The 22260-nt window shown below is 39.8% G+C and overlaps 1 protein-coding gene across 3 annotated transcripts in view; it reads left to right on the forward strand.

The window, feature by feature from the left end:
- The window catches only part of adgrb2 (adhesion G protein-coupled receptor B2), a 536693-nt gene that overhangs the window by 402773 nt on the left and 111660 nt on the right, over positions 1–22260 (forward strand). For all 3 annotated transcript variants that reach the window (XM_062030114.1, XM_062030112.1, XM_062030113.1), the window contains exons 22-24: positions 1801–1867; positions 16693–16778; positions 20904–21002. In XM_062030114.1, the coding sequence (XP_061886098.1) occupies positions 1801–1867; positions 16693–16778; positions 20904–21002 (252 nt within the window). The remainder of the gene's footprint in view (positions 1–1800; positions 1868–16692; positions 16779–20903; positions 21003–22260) is intronic.

Consider the following 22260-nt stretch of genomic DNA (forward strand, 5'->3'; position numbering starts at 1 on the left):
ACTTATCATTACACCATGTACCAAATAAAATTGCTTCGAGGTCGGTAAGCAAAACCAGAATTATTCCGTACATTAGGCGCACCGGGTTATAAGGTGAATTGCCGAGTTTTGAGGGAGAAAAAAAATGATTTTAAGTGCGTTATAGTCAAGAAAATACGGTAATAGTGGTGTAAAAAAACATACATTTTCTTATGAATTGCAATATCTTATTCTTAATTATATAGTTGATGTAGATGATCATATCTGCTGTACAGATTTACTTTAATAAAGATATGTGTGGCATACTTCTTTTGTTGCCTTATTTGTATTTGACTTTATTAAATGTTTGGGTAGAATTGTATTAAACAAAACCAGTCTTATTTCAAGTAATATAGAAATGTATCACAGCCGTTTATCTACTTTATAGAGGAATGTAGTCAATTATAAAACCGGCACCCAATGTTATTAAAAACTATTGATTTTGAAAGGGGAATTGTTTTGAATGGAGAATCGATTCTGAATGTAATTGTTACCCCCAAGAATCGAATCGTGCCCAAAGATTGACAGCCCAAATTTTTAATGTAATAACTTGTTTGTGAGTGTCCGCCCTGAGATCGGTAGGTTGTGGAGTCATACCAAAGACTTTAAAAATGGGACCCATTACCTCCCTGCTTGGCACTCAGCATCAAGGGTTGGAATTGGGGGTTAAAATCACCAAAAATGATTCCCGGGCGTGGCCACCGCTGCTGCTCACTGCTCCCCTCACCTCCCAGGGGGTGATCAAGGGTGATGGGTCAAATGCAGAGGACACATTTCCCCACACCTAGTGTGTGTGTGACAATCATTGGTACTTTAACTTTACGAATCGCATGCATTAACGCTTTTTGACAACTCTAGATGTAATACACTTTTCCACCACTTGTGGCAGTGATTTGTCAATCAGTTGGCTGAGTAACGCATGACAAGCTCCAACAATCAGAAAAAAAAGTAATGCAGAAGTTCAATTCATTAATTAAATTAATTTCTAAATTATTTTTTAATTTTCCATTGTGCTGGTTTATGTAATAATAATTTGTACGTAAAAACGTGCGTTGGCTTTGTTTGTTGTTAGCTAACGATAGCAATCTGACTAGCTAACGTTGGCCATTATTGAATGTCTATTCTGTCACAACATGACTGCAAATTGTCACTTCTCTGAGACTGCTTTTGTGTACGACACAGCGCTGAGTGACAAGCCTGAACGCCCGACCATTTCCTCAGGTTGACAAGCAATTTTTATTCAATATGAATAATAATTGTGAAAAATAAAACGGCCCGTGACCAGATAAGAAGCAATCACACTGCTGACGAGAAAACATAATTAGTTTGTATTTGTCTTGAAAACAAAAATGAGACGTCGTCGACCATATCGGGACGGTTTTGTTTTGCCACGCTTTGTTTCCGGTGGCTCGCCAATTTGGACAGGACTCACGTTCACGGAGGGCGTTCGAGAATAAAAAATGATCCGTAACGCCGCACTCTACTTCAACTCATGCTTTCCAGATGGCGTTTAAACCATGGAGAGGTTCAATAAGGAGACATCAAATGGAAGAGAGGAGTAACATTTATTGTGATTGAATGAAAATGGCAATTAGAACGAAGCCTTCCCCTGCAGCAATGCATCTTCATTAGAGGCAAATAGGCGGGGGGTGGAATCCTCTCAGAGTGCAATGTTGGAACAGAGGCAGCCGGCGGAAGCTTGCATACACGCGGCATCTCCGTAGTGACAAAGTTTTCAGCTGCAAAGAAGGATGTGTAACTGGTGTCCATTTTGTCTTTCAGCTGCTGGTTATCCCTGGAGGGAGGTCTGCTGTATGCCTTTGTTGGACCTGCAGCTGTCATAGTTTTGGTGAGTCTGTGCCTCCTTTATTTGGACTGCAAATCACACTTCACCATATTGTATACCTTCACAAATCAGTGGCCTAGTGGTTAGAGTGTCCGCCCTAAGATCGGTAGGTTGTGAGTTCGAACCCCGGCCGAGTCATACCAAAGACTATAAAAATGGGAGCCATTACCTCCCTGCTTGGCACTCAGCATCAAGGGTTGGAATTGGGGGTTAAATCACCAAAAATTATTTCCCGGGCGCGGCCACCGCTGCTGCTCACTGCTCCCCTCACCTCCCAGGGGGTGATCAAGGGTGATGGGTCAAATTCAGAGAATAATTTCGCCACACCTAGTGTGTGTGTGACTATCATTGGTACTTTAACTGTAATATCAACATGAGGTAAGGTTGTACGGTATACCGCTACTAGTATAGTATCGAATCATATGAATATGAATCAAAAACGGTACTATACTCTGTTTGAAAAGTACCGGTTCGCCATATTTTGGTTTTTTTACAGGCATGACTGCACGTCGTCATCCCGTCATGACATTGCTGGTTTTACGAGCACAGGAGCATGTTCGGCAGCGCACAATCACAGAGTACTTACAAGCAGACACAGTGTGTAGACAGAAAAGGGAGAATTGACTCATTTTTGGCCTAAAAAGTAAAGATAAAGGTGAAGTTATAACACTGAGACAACCTCAGGAAGAGGTGCTTTAAGACATGGCTAGCTAGTTAGCGGCTAATGTCCATCCGCAGTCGGCAGTGTTTTAGCTACTTCTAAATCACTAATCCTCGCCTCCATGGCGACAAATAAGATCAGTTTCTTTCAAGTATCATTATCACTGCAGGACGAGGAATAGCTAAACACAGGAGGATACAATAGCTCACCGGCATCACCGCTAACAAGCTAGCGCTCCTAAATGTAAACAAATGCCATGAGTGGATCTACACCTGACATCTACTGTAATGATACCAAGTACAAAAGCGTATCTTGTCGATACTACTATGATTACAGCAATATTTTTTATCGTCACAAAATATTTTTTCTTTTAAAAAAAATAAATCATATTATATTTATAAACTCAGGAAATACGTCCCTGGACACATGAGAACTTAAATTGTGACCTATGTACGATCCTGTAACTACTTGGTATCAGATTGATACCTACATTTGTGTTATCATCCAAAACTAATGTAAAGTATCAAACGACAGAAGAATAAGTGATTATTGCATTTTAACAGAAGTGTAGATAGAACATGTTAAAAGAGAAAGTAAGCAGATATTAACAGTAAATGAACAAGTAGATTAATATTCGATTTTTACAGCTTGTCCTTTATAATGTTGACAAAATAATAGAATGATGAATGACACAATATGTTACTGCATATGTCAGCAGACTAATTAGGAGCCTTTGTTTGCTTACTTACTACTAAAAGACAAGTTGTCTAGTATGTTCACTATTTTATTTAAAGACAAACTTGCAATAAGAAACATATTTTTAATGTACCCTCAGATTTTTTGTTAAAATAAAGCCAATAATGCTATTTTTTGTGGTCCTCTGTATTTAGAAAAATTATCGAAATACTGTTTGATGCGGGTAACGGTGCCAAAATATTGGCAATATTTTGTGGCAATTCCAACCGAAAGTAGCACTTTCCATTATTGTCAGCAGACTGCATTGCAAAATGATTAACCTCCCACCTTCCTCTCATGCGAGATCCACTCAGGAATGGGGCCGTATGAATCCATTCCCTAATTTAAATCAGTTGAAATCAATTACATTTGTGCTTACCCCCTCCAAAAAACACCACCATTTTAACGTGTAACGTGCCTTTTAAAAAGAAAAATACACTTTTAGATAGGAAATATTGTATGGAACACAATACACTAAAATGTAGTATAAACAACTACAGTAGTTAAACAAAGTATAATGTACACCATTGGAGAGTGGACCTGTACAGTTTCTACACACAGCTGCTCCTCTGTCATACACACTATCGGCAGCTTATCCACATTTTCATGGATAAATGTCCACCATTTTGATACTTAACGTCCTTGGTTGGCGTCACCGACTCATTCTGCGTCAGTATGGTGCAGCTTAGGATGTATTGATATTAGAGATGTCCTGCTTATGCTTTAAAATGTAATATTGGAAATTATCGGTATCGATTTCAACCCCCCGATTTTCCCGGGAGACTCCCGAATTTCAGTGCCCCTCCCGAAAATCTCCCGCGGCAACCATTCTCCCGAATTTCTCCCGATTTCCACCCGGACCACAATATTGGGGGCGTGCCTTAAAGGCACTGCCTTTAGCGTCCTCTACAACCTGTCGTCACGTCCGCTTTTCCTCCATACAAACAGCGTGCCCAGTCACATAATATATTTACACACACACAAGTGAATGCAATCCATACTTGAACAACAGTCATACAGGTCACACTGAGGGTGGCCGTATAAACAACTTTAACACTGTCACAAATATGCGCCACACTGTGAACCCACACCAAACAAGAATGACAAACACATTTCGGGAGAACATCCGCACCGTAACACAACATAAACACAACAGAACAAATACCCAGAACCCCTTGCAGCACTAACTCTTCCGGGACGCTACAATATACACCCCCCGCTACCATCAAACCCCCTCCCCCCCAAAACCCTGCCCACCTCAACCCCGACCCCCCCAGCGGGGCATCACGACAAAATTAGGCATAATAATATGTTAATTCCACGACTGTATATATCGGTATCGGTTGATATCGGAATCGGTAATTAAGAGTTGGACAATATCGGAATATTGGATATAGGCAAAAAAGCCATTATCGGACATCTTTAATTGATATCATTCTTGTTCCAAGCTCCCGCACATTGAGCACCTTTTGTGTAATCGTGCTAACAAACCAGCAAGCGTTGCAATAAAAATCTCAATTATGGTGGCAGTGAGCAGTGTGTTTTATCACTGCACAACTACATCTCCATCTTGTTGCCTGCTGCATGTGGCTCCTTCTATGACCGGGTTATTTTTCCAGTGGGACTCGCGGGATGTTTTTTGTTTTTCTTTCCCAGCATTCATCCTTGCCGAACACTGAAATAGAGCTTAGTATTTACTCCCCCTGCTATTATTGTTGTGGATTTGTTTATGCACGAGTATTTCCTGTCAGACATAAGCGCTCATCTGTCTACATTGCCAGCAGGTGCTCGTTGGTGCACAAGGCATGCAAGCAGACTATGTTGAATATGTGTGATTAGCTATTTTCTAAATTGCCTTCAAAGTGCTGCGCGGTCGGGAAAGCAATAATTTACAGTGGAACCTAGATTTAAGCAACTTAAACAGGGTTCCTAAATCAAAAAAATATGTACTGTATTTTTCAGACTAAAAGGCGCTCTTAAAATCCTTTCATTTTCTCAAAACTCGACAGCGCGCCTTATAACCCGGTGCGCTTAATGTACAGAATAATTTCAGTTGTGCTTACCAACCTCAAAGCTATTTTATTTGGTACATGGTGAAATGATAAGTGTGACCAGTAGATGTCAGTCATACATAAGAGATACATGTAGACTGCAATATGATGGCAGTCGCACATAAGAGGTATGTCTAGACTGCAATATGACTCAAGTAAACAACACCAACATTTTATATGTTCCATTGAAAATACAGAACATTACACACGGCGCTCAGAAATCTATCAAAATGTTTTAGTACAACTTTGGTAAGCTATGAAGCCGCACCGCTTGATGGATTGTACTGTGCTTCAACATAGGAGTATTATTATGGTGTGTGTATAAGGTAAGACATATTATCTGGCGTTGTGTTTCGCAATATTATGCAAAAGCAACTTTTCTTACCTTCTGGTACCTGCTGATCTGTATTTGGGATCTGCATAAGTCCTGAAAATGTGCGCACGTCCGCTTTTGTAGTCGATAAGCTTCTTATTTTTCTCTTATCTTCTTGTTATGGGACATTCATCCTCCACTGTTGCCATTTCTAATATAAAGTAGTGTAAAGTTCTTACTTATATCAGTCAGTAAACTCGCCATGAAAGCGCTAAAACATACCGGTGTAGTGAGTTTACATTATTCACCCAAGGAACTTTAGTTATTAAAGAGTTCCGGTCGGACGGTTTTTCACGGGACACATTTCCGGCATGGTTGTTTCCGGCTGCTCCGTTATTGATTGAAGTAAAGTCTCAATGTCATTAAAACAGTTAGCTCCATCTATTGACACTTCTTCCACTCCCGTCCTTGTACGCTACACCGCTACAACAAAGATGTAATGAGGAGAAGACGCCGTCGAAGGTGAGCCACGTAAATAAGACCGCCCACAAAACGGCACATCCTGAAGAGACTGTCAGAAAGCAGCTTGAGGATTATGTGTAAAACATCATCTATGCAACATTTTGACCAAAGAACCACCATTACATGTTATGTAGACCATAAGGAAGTGTTTTAGAAATAATAGAAGTAATAATATGACTCCTTTAATGCACCTTATAATCCGGTGCGCCTTTTGTATCAAAATAGACCTGACTAGACCCGCTAATCGGCAGTGCGCTTTATAATCCGGTGCGCCCTATGGGCCGGAAAATACGCTGTATGTAAAATTCTCCAACACAAACATGTAAACATGAATGATGCCCATTTTTTTGTAAAAGTTCAAACACAATTCTAAGCGCTATACCAGTGGATTTCAAACTTTTTTCGCCAAGTACCACCTCAGAAAAAAATTGTCTCTCCAAATACCACCACAGTGACCAACATTACAATACAGTAGCGTAGTAGGCTCAAGTATTCATTAAAAACAAGATAGGGGTTTTATTTAAGAAGTATATTTATTATTTTGGCCGCTGTAACATTACACACAGTTAAAACAGTAACACCGTGTTTAAATATAGGAAAATAAAACACAAATTTCATCTAGTGATTCTTTGGCGTAGCACCAGATGTCTGTGTACCACTATCACAGTTTGCGCTCTGCAGTGCTGTTTATCAGGGGTTCTGAGAGGCCTGGGGCCCTCTCATATATTCACACTGAATTAGTAATCTTACTCTTTGTATTCAATAATTATATAAATAAATAAATGATAAATGGGTTATACTTGTATAGCGCTTTTCTACCTTCAAGGTACTCAAAGCGCTTTGACAGTATTTCCACATTCACCCATTCACACACACATTCACACACTGATGGCGGGAGCTGCCATGCAAGGCGCTACCAGCACCCATCAGGAGCAAGGGTGAAGTGTCTTGCCCAAGGACACAACGGACATGACTAGGATGGTAGAAGGTGGGGATTGAACCCCAGTAACCAGCAACCCTCCGATTGCTGGCACGGCCACTCTACCAACTTCGCCACGCCGTCCCCTTATCTAGTCAACTTGCAGTTTACAACCTTGTCAAATGATATAAAAGCATGTGTTAATCATAAACATTATTCTTGATTTAACACAGAGCTTAGGCTTAGGTCAGGCTGATTGGAAAAATAAGTACTAACCAAAAATACTGCATAAGAAGAGACTCATAAATAACTGACAAAAAATATATATTTACATACGATCATCCATCCATCCATCCATTTTCTACCGCTTGTCCCTTTCGGGGTCGCGGGGGTGCTGGAGCCTATCCCAGCTGCATACGGGCGGAAGGCGGTGTACACCCTGGACAAGTCGCCACCCTGCTGATTATGTTGTGCTAAAATAAGAGTGGGTGGTAGGGTTGTCCCGGTACAAAATATAGTTCGCTACTTTTTGGTGCTTTTCTAAATAAAGGGGACCACAAAAATGGCATTTTTGGCTTTATATTAACAATAAATCTTAGGGTACATTAAACATATGTTTCTTATTGCAATCAAATAACAATTTTGTCCTTAAATAATACAGTGAACAAACTAGACAACTTGTCTTTTAGTAGTAAGTAAACAAAGGCTCCTAATTTTCTGCTGACGTATGCAGTAACCTATTGTGTCATTTCTTATTCTATTATTTTGTCAAAATTATGAGGGACAAGCTGTAAAAATTGATTATTATTTTGCTTGTTCATTTACTGTTAATATCTGCTTACTTTCTGTTTCAACATGTTCTATCTACACTTCTGTTAAAATGTAATAATCACTTATTCTTCTGTTGTTTGGATACTTTGCATTAGTTTTGGATGATACCACAAATTTAGGTATCGATCCCGATACCAAGTAGTTACAGGATCATACATTGGTCATATTCAAAGTCCTCATGTGTCCAGGGACATATTTACTGAGTTTATAAACATAATATGAATTTTAAAAAAGGAAAAAAGAATTTGTGATGATAGAAAATATTGATGTAATCACAGTAGTGTCGACTAGATACACTATTGTACGTGCTATCATTACAGTGGATGTCAGGTGTAGATCCACCCATGGCATTTGTTTACATTCAGGGGTGATAGCTTGCTGTTAGCGGTTAGCTATGGTATCCTCCTAGGGTGTGTTGTGAAGCATGTTTAGCTATTCCTCGTCCTGTAGTGATAATAATACTTGTAAGAAATGTACTTTATTTGTTGCCATGGAGGTGAGGATTAGTGATTTAGAAGTAGCTATAACACTGTCGATGGCGGATGGATGTTTACTGCTAGCTAACTAGCCATGTTTTAAAGCACCTCTTCCTGAGGGAGTTTCAGTGTTATAACTTCACCTTTATCTTTACTTTTTAGGCCAAAATGCGTCCATTCTCCCTTTTCTGTCTACACACTGTGTCTGCTTGTAAGTACTCTGTGATTGTGCGCTGCCGAACATGCTCCTCTGCTCGTAAAACCAGCACTGTCATAACAAGACTACATGCCGTCATGCCAGTGAAAAAAAAAAGGGGAACCGGTACTTTTCAAACAGAGTATGGTACCGTTTTTAATTCATTAGTAGCGCAATGCTATACTAGTACCGGTATACCGTAAAACCCTAGTGTGTAGTGTGTATTATATAAACAAAAAGACTCAGTGAGCAAGTGTAATGCTCGATCGTCCAGTTTGTAGTCAAGAGACAGAAGGAACTCAAACACATTTCTTGACATCCAAATCGCTGCCGTTGTGTCCTTGGGCAGGACACTTCACCCTTGCCCCCGGTGCCGCTCACACTGGTGAATCAATGATGAATAGGTGGTGGTCGGAGGGGCTGTAGGCGCAAACTGGCAGCCTCACTTCCGTCAGTCTACCCCAGGGCAGATGTGGCTACAAATGTAGCTTACCACCACCAGGTGTGAATGAATGATGGGTTCCCACTTCTCTGTGAGCGCTTTGAGTATCTGATAATAGAAAAGCGCTATATAAAATCTAATCCATTATTATTTTATGACATTTAAGCTGGATGTGTTTATTGACACGTAAACGCGGCACAATGGAGTGACGTCAGACGGCAACCAGAGACCTGTCAGTCACAGCGGATGCTATCTTGCTGCAAAGCAACTTCATGGATTATTATATTACACCTCAGTGTTTCCCCTTTTTTGAGTGGATTAATATTGGACTGTGGATTAATGGATCGCTCGGAGGAAGGTTGACAAAACGTGCGTGACTTTGAGGAGGAAATATTATTGCGTTACGAATGAGGCCATTGTGTGGTGTTGCTCCCTTATTTGTCATTATTCAAAGTTGATCTTAATGCAAAGCAGTGGCAGCTGAACTGAATGTGACAGCGTGTCACACTAAAGTCGGTCAGCTGGAACAAAACATACAGATAGCATTGTTAGTCCAGAATCTTCCACCGGTCTAATTGGGAATCTGTAACAAAATAATACCCTAATTACAACTGAGTACCGCTGTAGCTAGGGATGTCCGATAATGGCTTTTTTGCCAATATCCGATATGCCAGTATTGTCCAACTCTTAATTACAGATTCCGATATCAACCGATACCGATATATACAGTGGTGGAATTAACACATTATTATGCCTAATTTTGTTGTGATGCCCCGCTGGATGCATTAAACAATGTAACAAGGTTTTCCAAAATAAATCAGCTCAAGTTATGGAAAAAAAAGCCAACATGGCACTGCCATATTTATTATTGAAGTCACAAAGTGCATTCTTTTTTTTAACATGCCTCAAAACAGCAGCTTGGAATTTGGGACATGCTCTCCCTGAGAGAGCATGAGGAGGTTGAGGTTGGGGGGGGGCGGGGGGGGGTGTATATTGTAGCGTCCCGGAAGAGTTAGTGCTGCAAGGGGTTCTGGGTATTTGTCCTGTTGTGTTTATGTTGTGTTACGGTGCGGATGTTCTCCCGAAATGTGTTTGTCATTCTTGTTTGGGACGGCGTGGCGAAGTTGGTAGAGTGGCTGTACCAGCAATCGGAGTGTTGCTGGTTACTGGGGTCCAATCCCCACCTTCTACCATCCTAGTCACGTCCGTTGTGTCCTTGGGCAAGACACTTCACCCTTTGCCTCTGATGGCTGCTGGTTAGCGCCTTGCATGGCAGCTCCCGCCATCAGTGTGTGAATGTGTGTGTGAATGGGTAAATGTGGAAATACTGTCAAAGCGCTTTGAGTACCTTGAAGGTAGAAAAGCGCTATACAAGTATAACCCATTTATCATTTATTTATTTGTTTGGTGTGGGTTCACAGTGTGGCGCATATTTGTAACAGTGTTAAAGTTTTTTATACGGCTACCCTCAGTGTGACCTGTATGGCTGTTGACCAAGTATGCATTGCATTCACTTGTGTGTGTGAAAAGCTGTATATATTATGCGATTGGGCTGGCACACAAAGGCAGTGCCTTTAAGGTTAATTGGCGCTCTGTACTTCTCCCTATGTCCGTGTACACAGCGGCGTTTTAAAAAGTCATACATTTTACATTTTGAAACCGATACCGATAATTTCCGATATTACATTTTAAAGCATTTATCGGCCGATAATATCGGCAGTCCGATATTATCAGACATCTCTAGCTGTGGCCCATACGAACCACGAAACACATATTTTTGAGGGGTGAAAGATCAACTTTCTATGTAATAACAAAGCCAAAACAACAACTAGCTGAACGGTCCTTATTTACAGCCGCCCGGCCGACACGCACACACAGTCACCAGCCAAAGTTTATACCACAAAAGACTAAGGCTATGTCTACACTAAGCCATATAACCCCTTAAACGAATAATTATTTAGCCTAAGCCCCGTTTCAGCCACACTAAACCAGCGTTTAAAGTCCCCCTCCTCGGACACATTTTTACACGGGTAAGTGCGCCATGTAGCTCTGTATGGACTCATTGATCGTTTACAAACTGAGTTCGGAGAGGAAGTGACGCCAGAAAGACCGCGCCCCACACAGGAAGTGACGTCAGAAAGAAGGCGCCACAGCCAGCTTCATAATAAAGCGGTTTCGTAACTCGGAGCTAACCACTGGAAATATAGAGGCGAGTCATCCAGACATGCCTGTGTTTCTCCTTCCGTCTGTACAGACGCTTGTGGAAATCACACATGAATACCTAAAGAGAAAGCGATTGCAGCTATTTGGGATACTACACTTCTCAGACGGCAAGAGAACTTTAGAATGTCCAGGGCAGCTGTGATGCTACTTAGCGAAAAACTTTGTCCGTTTGTCCAAGGAGAGACAACGAGAATGCGGGCTCCCGTGGAAGTGATTTAAAAAAAGCTAGCGTGTGCTTTGTATTACCTGGCCGTCGAGGGAAAACTACGGAAAACAGCAAATGCTTTTGGACTGGCAAAGCAGACCTAATCAGTCCGCCATGTATGTCGCAGATTCAACGTCTAGGTCCAGACTATATAAAGTCACCAAAAAGGAATGAACAATGCAGGTGAAGGCAAAAGAGTGAGGAGTGTCCTGACCAGATATCTAGATGCCTAGATTGATTAATGTTAAATGTTCTTTATCACATTGTTTACGTGTCTAATAAAGATTTAATTAATGTATGATGGCTCAGGTGTGATTAGGGCTGCAACTAACAACTAATTTGATAATCGATTAATCTGTCGATTATTACTTCGATTAATCAATTAATAATCGGATGAAAGAGACAAACTACATTTCTATCCTTTCCAGTATTTTATTGGAAAAAAACAGCATACTGGCACCATACTTATTTTGATTATTGTTTCTCAGCTGTTTGTAAATGTTGCAGTTTATAAATAAAGGTTTATAAAAAAAATTAAAAAAGTAGCCTCTGTGCATGCGCATAGCATAGATCCAACGAATTGATGACTAAATTAATCGCCAACTATTTTTATAATCGATTTAATCGATTAGTTGTTGCAGCCCTAGGTGTGATTCACTACAATAGGGCCCCACAGCACACTGGTTTCCAGTTAATTGAAATACCACAACACTGGATATTGTTCAGATAAGTTAATTTAAGAACTTGCACACAAAGCAACACTGGAGGTGACTATGACGTGTGCATTTTCCCCGCATGCGTACTAGGTCGCGTTGTGCCGGCGGACGGAGGGGGCGAAGGGGGTCTTAAACGACCATTTCGTGTGTGAGGATAAGGTTAGGTGGGATTTACCCTGGATAACCTTATCCGGCTTAGTGTAAACGGGGCTAGGGCTGCAACTAACAACTAATTTGATAATCGATTAATCTGTCGATTATTACTTTGATTAATAATCGGATAAAAGAGACAAACTACATTTCTATCCTTTCCAGTATTTTATTTAAAAAAAACAGCATACTGGCACCATACTTATTTTGATTATTGTTTCTCAGCTGTTTGTAAATGTTGCAGTTTATAAATAAAGGTTTATTAAAAAATTTTTTAAAAAGTAGCCTCTGGGCATGAGCACAGCATAGATGACTAAATTAATCACCAACTATTTTCATAATCGATTTTAATCGATTTAATCGATTAGTTGTTGCAGCCCTAAACGTGGCCTTAAAAGAAAGTGTGTATACTTGGTTTATATCGTATTCTTAAGAATGTTGCAATCAAAAACAATGCAATTTAATAAGAGTGTCCTGACCAGATATCTAGATCCTTAGACTGATTGTTGTAAAATGTTCTTTGTCTCATTGTGTACTTTCACATGTCCATTAAAGATTTGATTAATTTATGATGTCTCGGGTGTGATTCACTACAACAGGGCCCCGCAGCACACTGGATTCCAGTTAATTGAAATACCACAACACTGGATATTGTTCAGATAAGTTAATTTAAGAACTTGCACACAAAGCAACACTGGAGGTGACTATGATGTGTGCATTTTCCCCGCATGCGTATTAGGTCACTTTGCACCGGCGGACGGAGGGGGTGAAGGGGGTCTTAAACGACCATTGTCTGTGTGTGGACAAGGATAAGGTTAGGCGGGATTTACCCCGGATAACCTTATCCGGCTTAGTGTAAACGGGGCCTAAACCTTTAACAACCGGGTCGCGACAATGATTCGGAACAAAAAATTTGATCCACTTTACCTTGTTGGTTCATCTTGTCGGGCACACAATGAGTGGATGAAACGTTTGTACAACCATTTTTATTTTTAATCGAAAAGTTTGTAGAATGAGGGATTCAAAAAATGAGGTTCTACTGTGTTATGTTTTTAAATATATCCCTTTCTTCTTTGCAGGCATTAGTGTATGATTTATATTCATAGACAATGTGGAGGTCCTTCCAACATGTTGAGAGACAGATGTCGGTCAGAGAGAGACAGGCTCCTCCCACAGGACTTGTCTCTAATTAATGAACCCGACCTCTGACAAATAAGCAGATCATGATGATGCTGGCACGCAGAGCTCGGCCCAGACATGACTAACCTGACAAAAGTCCTCGCCCAATCTGGCGTGCTGTCAGCGTGCAGCGGGGGCGGGGGGGGAATGTGTTATCAGTGTTTAGCAAGCTAGGAAAATCTGCCCGATGTACCGCAGGTGTTCCCGAGGGGAAATGCATGGAGAGGAATTAGGACACTCAACAGCTGCTCTGAAGAGTGAACAAATCTGCAGTTTTTTTTCTCAAATATTATCTTGCAGCATAGACATTAACCACAACATTAGGTACACCTGCACGATGCCTTCTTATCTACAACTAATCGTCTTGTGCTCTGCCAGTACATAACATCTGATCTACTAATGTTTCCACAGTGGAAAGGTTGTTCTTAGAGCGCTGCGTGGGAGTTTCTAACGTATCGAACATCATGATGTTAACTGTGTATGGGCGAAAGGTCACTTAACCTTAGAAGCATACACTAAATGAACAACTAATGCAAATGCCATGTGATTATTCTATCAGCCACCCACATAAACAGCTACTGTATATCACTTTAGTGAATAAATACAGTGGAGCCTTCAATGAAAGGGCTGTTTATTGGTGCTTGTCCCACATAGTCTGGGGAAATACGTCTCAAAAGTAAATTGAGTACCGTATTTTTCCGAGTATAAGTCGCTCCGGAGTCTTAGTCGCACCGGCCGAAAATGCATAATAAAGAAGGAAAAAAACATATATAAGTCGCACTGGAGTATAAGTCGCATTTTTTGGGGAAATGTATTTGATAAAAGCCAACACCAAGAATAGACATTTGAAAGGCAATTTAAAATAAATAAAGAATAGTGAACAACAGGCTGAATAAGTGTACGTTATATGAGGCATAAATAACCAACTGAGAAGGTGCCTGGTATGTTAACTTAAGAGTCATTCAAATAACTATAACATATAGAACATGCTATACGTTTACCAAACAATCTGTCACTCCTAATCGCTAAATCCCATGAAATCTTATACGTCTAGTCTCTTACGTGAATGAGCTAAATAATATTTGATATTTTAAGGTAATGTGTTAATTTCACACATAAGTCGCTCCTGAGTATAAGTCGCACCCCCGGCCAAACTATGAAAAAAACTGCGACTTATAGTCGGAAAAATACGGTAATGTCATAAGACTTTTGCATCATTAACAAATAACTCTGCAAGTATATTTAGTTTTTTCTTTGGCTCTGTTTTAGATGCTTTTTTTGGTGAGGCTACCACAAAATAGGTACCAGTATTGGCAACGTGGCCAAGTGTCATTACAAGCGCGGAACGTTCAGTGAGACATTTTGCTGTGCGGAAAAGTGTCCAGTAGGGCTGAGCGATTATACAAACCTCAAAACCAGTGAAATTGTCACGTTGTGTAAATCATAAATAAAAACAGAATACAATGATTTGCAAATCTTTTTCAACGTATATTCAATTGAATAGACTGCAAAGACAAGATATTTAAGGTTCAAACTGGAAAACTTAATTTTTTTGCAAATATTAGCTCATTTGGAATTTGATGGCTGCAACATGTTTCAAAAAACTGGCACATGTGGCAAAAAAGACTGAGAAAGTTGAGGAATGCTCTTCAAACACTTATTTGTAACATCCCACAGGTGAACAGGCTAATTGGTAAACAGGTGGGTGCCATGATTGGGTATAAAAGCAGCTTCCATGGAATGCTCAGTCATTCACAAACAAGGAGGGGGCGAGGGTCACCACTTTGTCAACAAATGCGTGAGCAAATTGTCCAACAGTTTAAAAACAACATTTCTCAACGAGCTATTGCAAGGAATTTAGGGATTTCACCATCTACGCTCCGTAATATCATCAAAAGGTTCAGAGAATCTGGAGAAATCACTGCACGTATCATTGAATGCCCGTGACCTTGGATCCCTACATCAAAAACTGACATCGGTGTGTAAAGGCTATCACCACATGGGCTCAGGAACACTTCAGAAAACCACTGTCAGTAACTACTATACCTACTCAGTGGCCTAGTGGTTAGAGTGTCCGCCCTGAGATCGGTAGGTTGTGGGTTCAAACCCCGGCCGAGTCATACCAAAGACTATAAAAATGGGACCCATTACCTCCCTGCTTGACACTCAGCATCAAGGTTTGGAATTGGGGGTTAAATCACCAAAAATGATTCCCGGGCGTGGCCACCGCTGCTGCCCACTGCTCCCCTCACCTCCCAGAGGGTGAACAAGGGGATGAGCCAAATGCAGAGGACAAAATTTGCTACACCTAGTGTGTGTGTGACAATCATTGGTACTTTAACTTTAACTTTACAGTTTGTCGCTATCTGTAAGCGCAAGTTACAACTCTACTATGTAAAACCAAAGCCATTTATCAACAACACCCAGAAATGCTTCGCTGGAGCCCGAGCTCATCTAAGATGGACTGATGCTAAGTGTAAATGTGTCCTGTGGTCTGACGAGTCCACATTTGAAATAGTTTTTTTCATGACTATTTCCATTGTAGATTGTCACTGAAGGCATCAAAACTATGAATGAACACATGTGGAGTTATGTACTTAACAAAAAAAAGGTGAAATAACAGAAAACATGTTTTGTATTCTAGTTTCTTCAAAATAACCACCCTTTGCTCTGATTACACTCTTGGTATTCTCTCGATGAGCTTCAAGAGGTAGTCACCTGAAATGGTTTTCACTTCACAGGTGTCATAGTTTTGATGCCTTCAGTGACAATCGACAAGGTAAATAGTCATGAAAATAAAGAAAACGCATTGAAATGAGAAGGTGTGTCCAATTTTTTGGCCTGTACTGTAAGTTGAAAAACAGCATTGAGATGCAGCAGCTGCTTTAGTGACACACTTTAGTTCCACTATCTGCTACAGATCACCAGTAATCCTGCCCCGAATGCGGACTTGCAGGTACTCAAAACATTTCTTTGTGAATAAGCATGGAGAATCGTTTTGAATCGAATCGTTACCCCCAAGAATTGAATCGAATCGAATCGTGTGGTGCCCAAAGATTCCCAGCCCTACTTCCTTGTGTCATTCCCCGTCCAAAGTCAGGTCTGCCATTAAACAGTCAACTTCAGCTGAACTCTTGGAACATACAAAGGCATTGAGCAAGTCGTTAGCTCCATGTTGCTCAAATGTTACCCCCTCTTGTCTCCCTCAGGTGAACATGCTCATTGGAATCGTGGTGTTCAACAAGCTCATGTCCCGGGATGGCATCTCAGACAAGTCGAAGAAGCAGCGAGCGGGGTAAGCGCGGAGCTTATAGGAACAATGGCACACTCATCCATCCATGTGCTCTTCTTCTGAGGCAGGAATGTCCTCCTGCAAGACACAAAACATGTCAGTTACTGTAGTGTCTTGGAGTTCTGGGGGGGTCGTCCGTGGTATTCACACACATGAGAACGAGCAGCAGACCGGGTGCTAATTGAATACTCTAAAGTGATGCCAAAACCTGGCGTATAGAAGATCTCAGTTCGCACTTCAACCGATAATGACGCAACCATGTTATTTTCCACCAAGCAGTCAGCATGCATCTTTAATTAACCCCATGCGCTGAATCAAATCCATGCTTTTGATTCCATTCACTCCATTTTTTCCCCTCTTCTCACTTATCACTGTTTTTTTTTTTGCGCACACAAGCAGTTTTCAATACTGATGGGTAAATGATAGGGATGTCAAAAAAAACATTTTTGGAATTAATCGTGGTTCTAATTTGGAACGACTCTTAATCAATAAAAAAAAAAGTCCATTTAGAAAAAAAAATTATTCAAAATTTTTTCTAAAAAAATCTGTCCTGTCCAACCACTCAGACAAATCATATTGTTGTAGATACTCACACATTTACTTTGGAAAAGAGAAGTGTGGCATACCTCTCTTGTTTGACTTTATTAAATGTTTGAGTAGAGTTTTATTACACAAAACCAGTTAACTTTTAAGTAATGTAGAAATGTATCAGAGCTGTTCATCTATTTTATGGAGGAATGTAGTACATAATAGAACTGGCACCCAATGTTATTAAAAAGTATAGATTTTAAATCCAGAAACGTTTTGAATCGACTCTGAAGCTAGTCATTACCCACAAGAATCGAATCTAATGGTGTTGTGCCCAAAGATTCACAGCCCTAGTGAATGACACCTTAGTGAGTGTATAGCACACTCATTACCTGTATTAACGCCACACTGTGTCGGTGTTTCATGAAAGTCATCCGCTATCCTCCGGATTAAAAAAGTCATTGAATTTTACCTGCAGATATTTTGTTTATTTAACGAAAGCAATATAAAACACACAGTTTTGGTGAACGTGTCGAATAGTAAACAGGAAAGGAAGAACATTTACCGTATTTGGCGTTGTAAGATCAAAATGATGCCACTCGTCTGACTTTTTCCCCGTTATTTCTTCAATTGAGATCAGTGGTTCTCAAACTTTTTACACCAAACGCCACCTCAGAAAACACTCGGCTCTCCAAGTACCACCATAGTCACCATCATTAAAACACAGTAGCATAGTAGGCCTAAGTTAAGGGTCAACAACCCAAAATGTTGAAAGAGCCATATTGGACCAAAAATGCTTAGTGGCCACATGTGTGGACAGCACCTTTAAGCTCTTATTTCCAAAATTGTGAACTGAATTGGGGTCTTATTGTCGCTTATGTGGACACTTATACTGCCATCTGGTGGTATCAGAAGAGTATAACATACAACGAAATTTGGAAAAGAAAGTGTAAAAATAAGAATTAGCATGTCACTAAACATGAAGTACACGTTTTTGTACTTATGGACTAAGTACATCATATCAAAAGATGATTCTTAGTTTTTATTCTAATTAGGTTCCAATAAGCCCAAATAGCAAAGAGAAATTAAAAAAAAGCATGTAAACAAACAGCTTGGGCCTTAAGAGGTTAATTGTTTCCAAACGGTGTCTGTAACACGGCAGTAAAACGGCTGATCAAACAAAACACAAGTAATCGTCATGGACCCACTAGCTGCGGAAAGCTAGCTCTCCAATCAGCTAAACAGACTCAATAACTCCACGGTGACATTTTGGGGAATTTACTGAGGAATTTGTGATACTGTAACAATACAAAAATAATGCTATTGTAAGTTAATAATACTACCACAGACACTAGTAATCATCTTAGCATATTGGCTAATGCTAACGACGCTAGCATCTATACGTTACAATAGCACGTACAATATGCATGAAAACACTCCTGCAGACATCACACATGGGACGGTTTAGTAAGTAATAGTTTTAGTTACATTGTAAAACTTACAAACATTGCTTGGAGTGATGAATGAAGAATCCATACGAGTAGAAACGCTATCGATGACTCACTGAACAGCACTTTGTCTTCCGGTTGAAAGGACCAAATGGAAGGACACTGCAGCACCTGCAGTGAGCAAACCCGTCCAAAAGATGGCGCCATAGTACAAACAATAACAACTTTTCCGGGTGTTTTTTATTGTTGTTGTTTTTAACTCTTTGCATTATGGCTGTCAGTGAAGATTTATCCATACATTAGCTGCACCGTTTTATAAGCTGCAGTGTTCAAAATGTACAGTAGGAAAAAGTAGCAACAGTCTGGAATTTACGGCAGTTAATATTACTGTAGGCCATAATTACTGGGTATGTAGAATATGCCTATCTAATATATATGTATGTATATATACATATATATATATATATATATATATATATATATATATATATATATATATATATATATATATATATATATATATATATATATATATACATACATACAGTATATACACACAAATATATAGTATGTATATATATACAGTACAGGCCAAAAGTTTGGACACACCTTCTCATTCAATGCATTTTTTAAATTTTCTTGCCTATTTACATTGTAGATTGTAACTGAAGGCATCAAAACTATGAATGAACACATGTGGAGTTATGTACTTAACACAAAAGGTGAAATAACTGAAAACATGTTGTATATTCTAGTTCCTTCAAAATAGCCACCCTTTGCTCTGATTACTGCTTTGCACACTCTTGGCATTCTCTCGATGAGCTTCAAGCACACCTGTGAAGTGAAAACCCTTTCAGGTGACTACCTCTTGAAGCTCATGGAGAGAATGCCAAGAGTGTGCAAAGCAGTAATCCGAGCAAAGGGTGGCTATTTTGAAGAAACTAGAATACAATACATGTTTTCAGTTATTTCACCTTTTTTTGTTAAGTACATAACTCCACATGTGTTCATTCATAGTTTTGATGCCTTCAATGACAATCTGCAATGTAAATAGTCATGAAAATAAAGAAAACGCATTGAATGAGAAGGTGTGTCCAAACTTTTGGCCTGTACTCTATATATATATGAGTGTATATACTCCTCCTATATATATATATATATGTGTATATATATATATATATATATATATATATATATATATATATATATATATATATATATATCCTGATGAGTAGGGAAACTTGCAAAACAGGCTTGTAAAGATGATATAGCCTCTGTGTTTTTTCCTGACCTAACATTCATACATACATTTACATAATATGTATACTGTGCATTGTATCTTTTTTTTAATCCACGATGTAGTAAAGCCACAATATTTAAAGTGCGGTGTGGACAGGATGTACATCTGTAGTGTCATTTACTTTTGCAGGCATCCATGGCTTTTCACAGTCAGGTTGATAAAGGTGCAGGTATCAATGTAAAGATGTGCAGTTTTTTTTACCACATTCTGGTCAAAACATGAGTTTAATTCATAGACACACAGTGTGTCCAAGAGAGGGGGGAAAAAAAGACAATCCCAGCGTGTTTTTGCTCAGAAATTGCTGCAAACAGGACAAGCTTCTATTAGCATAATGGTGTTCCTTACGAAGCAGAGGGGATTAAGGCAATGAGCTGTGATGGGATGCTAATGTAGCATAGCCACCGCATTGCCCCGTTGTTTTTTACTGGCACACTGTTTTGTGTAAGTAAAATGTCGTTCATCCCATGCAACAACAAAGCGTCTTTGTGCAGCGTTTTACATTCTGGAAGCTGTCTGTGTGGTGGTAATGTGTTAAACCTCATAACCCCGCTGTAACATGGTGATGTTTGTCTCTCACGTCCACTCCAGACCACTCTCTCTATTACAGACTTTTTATCTGATGCCACTTTTCAATATCTGATTTTAATTTGCCTTTCTTTCTTTTCTCCCCCCTCCCCACTTTCTGTTCCTCGCTCTCTTTGTGATGTCCACTTTTTTTGTTGTTATTGCATCTGTGACACATTTACGTTAATCATGACTGGAACATGTGTTTCCACACCCCTCCCCCTCCCCCTCCCATGGTTTATATGTGTCTGTCTATGTGTGTATTTGTGTCCACAACGTGTCCCTAAGTGTCCCGGTGGAGGCGCGTAACCGACTGCTGCTGAAATGCTCCAAGTGTGGCGTGATCTCGAGCACCGCTATGTCCAGCTCTACTGCCAGCAGCGCCATGTTAGTCCATCTTCATCTTTCTCTCTCTCGGGTCTCTCTTCCTCCTCTTCCTTCTCTTCATCTCGTGCCGTAGTCACAGCAAAGTGATGCAACAACATGTGATGCAATAGTCTGTCACCAAAGGACACTACAACACCAAACTCAACCAGACAGACTCAAATATTCAGAAATTCACACAGTGGATTTTAGGTCGTAAAAAAATATTTTTTTAAAAATCATTAAATACAAATGTTATTATATATATATATGTATATATATATATATATATATATATATATATATATATATATATATATATATATATATATATATATACACAGTCGTGGTCAAATGTTTACATACACTTGTAATGGACATAATGTCATGGTTGTCTTGAGTTTTCAATTATTTCTACAACTCTATACTTGTTTGTCACAAAAAACATTCATGAAGTTTGGTTCTTTTATGAATTTATTATGGGTCTACTGAAAATGTGACCAACTCTGCTGGGTCAAAAGTATACATACAGCAATGTTAATATTTGCTTACATGGGCCAAACAGCTCAATTTTTGTTTCATCTGACACCACATGGACAAAGATAAGACCTTCTGGAGGAAAGTTCTGTGGTCAGATGAAACAAAAATTGAGCTGTTTGGCCACAATACCCAGCAATATGTTTGGAGGAGAAAAGGTGAGGTCCTTAATCCCAGGAACACCATGCCTACCGTCAAGCCTGGTGGTGGTAGTATTATGCTCTGGGACAGTTTTGCTGCCAATGGAACTGGTGCTTTACAGAGAGTAAATGGGACAATGCAAAAAGGAGGATTACCTCCAAATTCTTCAGGACAAGCTAAAATCATCAGCCCGGAGGTTGGGTCTTGGGCGCAGTTAAGGTGTTCCAACAGGACAATGACCCCAAACACATGTCAAAAGTGGTAAAGGAATGGATAAATCAGGCTGGAATGAAGGTTTTAGAATGGCCTTCCCAAACTCCTGACTTAAATGTGTGGACAATGCTGAAGAAACAAGTCCATGTCAGAAAAACCAACACATTTAGCTGAACTGCATCAATTTTGTCAAGAGGAGTGGTCAAACATTCAAGCAGAAGCTTGTGGATGGCTACCAAAAGCGCCTTATTGCAGTGAAACTTGCCAAGGGACATGTAAGCAAATATTAACATTGCTGTATGTATACTTTTGACCCAGCACATTTGCTCACATTTTCAGTAGACCCATAATGAATTCGTAAAAGAACCAAACTTAATTAATGTTTTTTGTG

Source organism: Entelurus aequoreus, linkage group LG20 (assembly GCF_033978785.1).
Source record: "Entelurus aequoreus isolate RoL-2023_Sb linkage group LG20, RoL_Eaeq_v1.1, whole genome shotgun sequence".
Classification (NCBI taxonomy): domain Eukaryota; kingdom Metazoa; phylum Chordata; class Actinopteri; order Syngnathiformes; family Syngnathidae; genus Entelurus; species Entelurus aequoreus.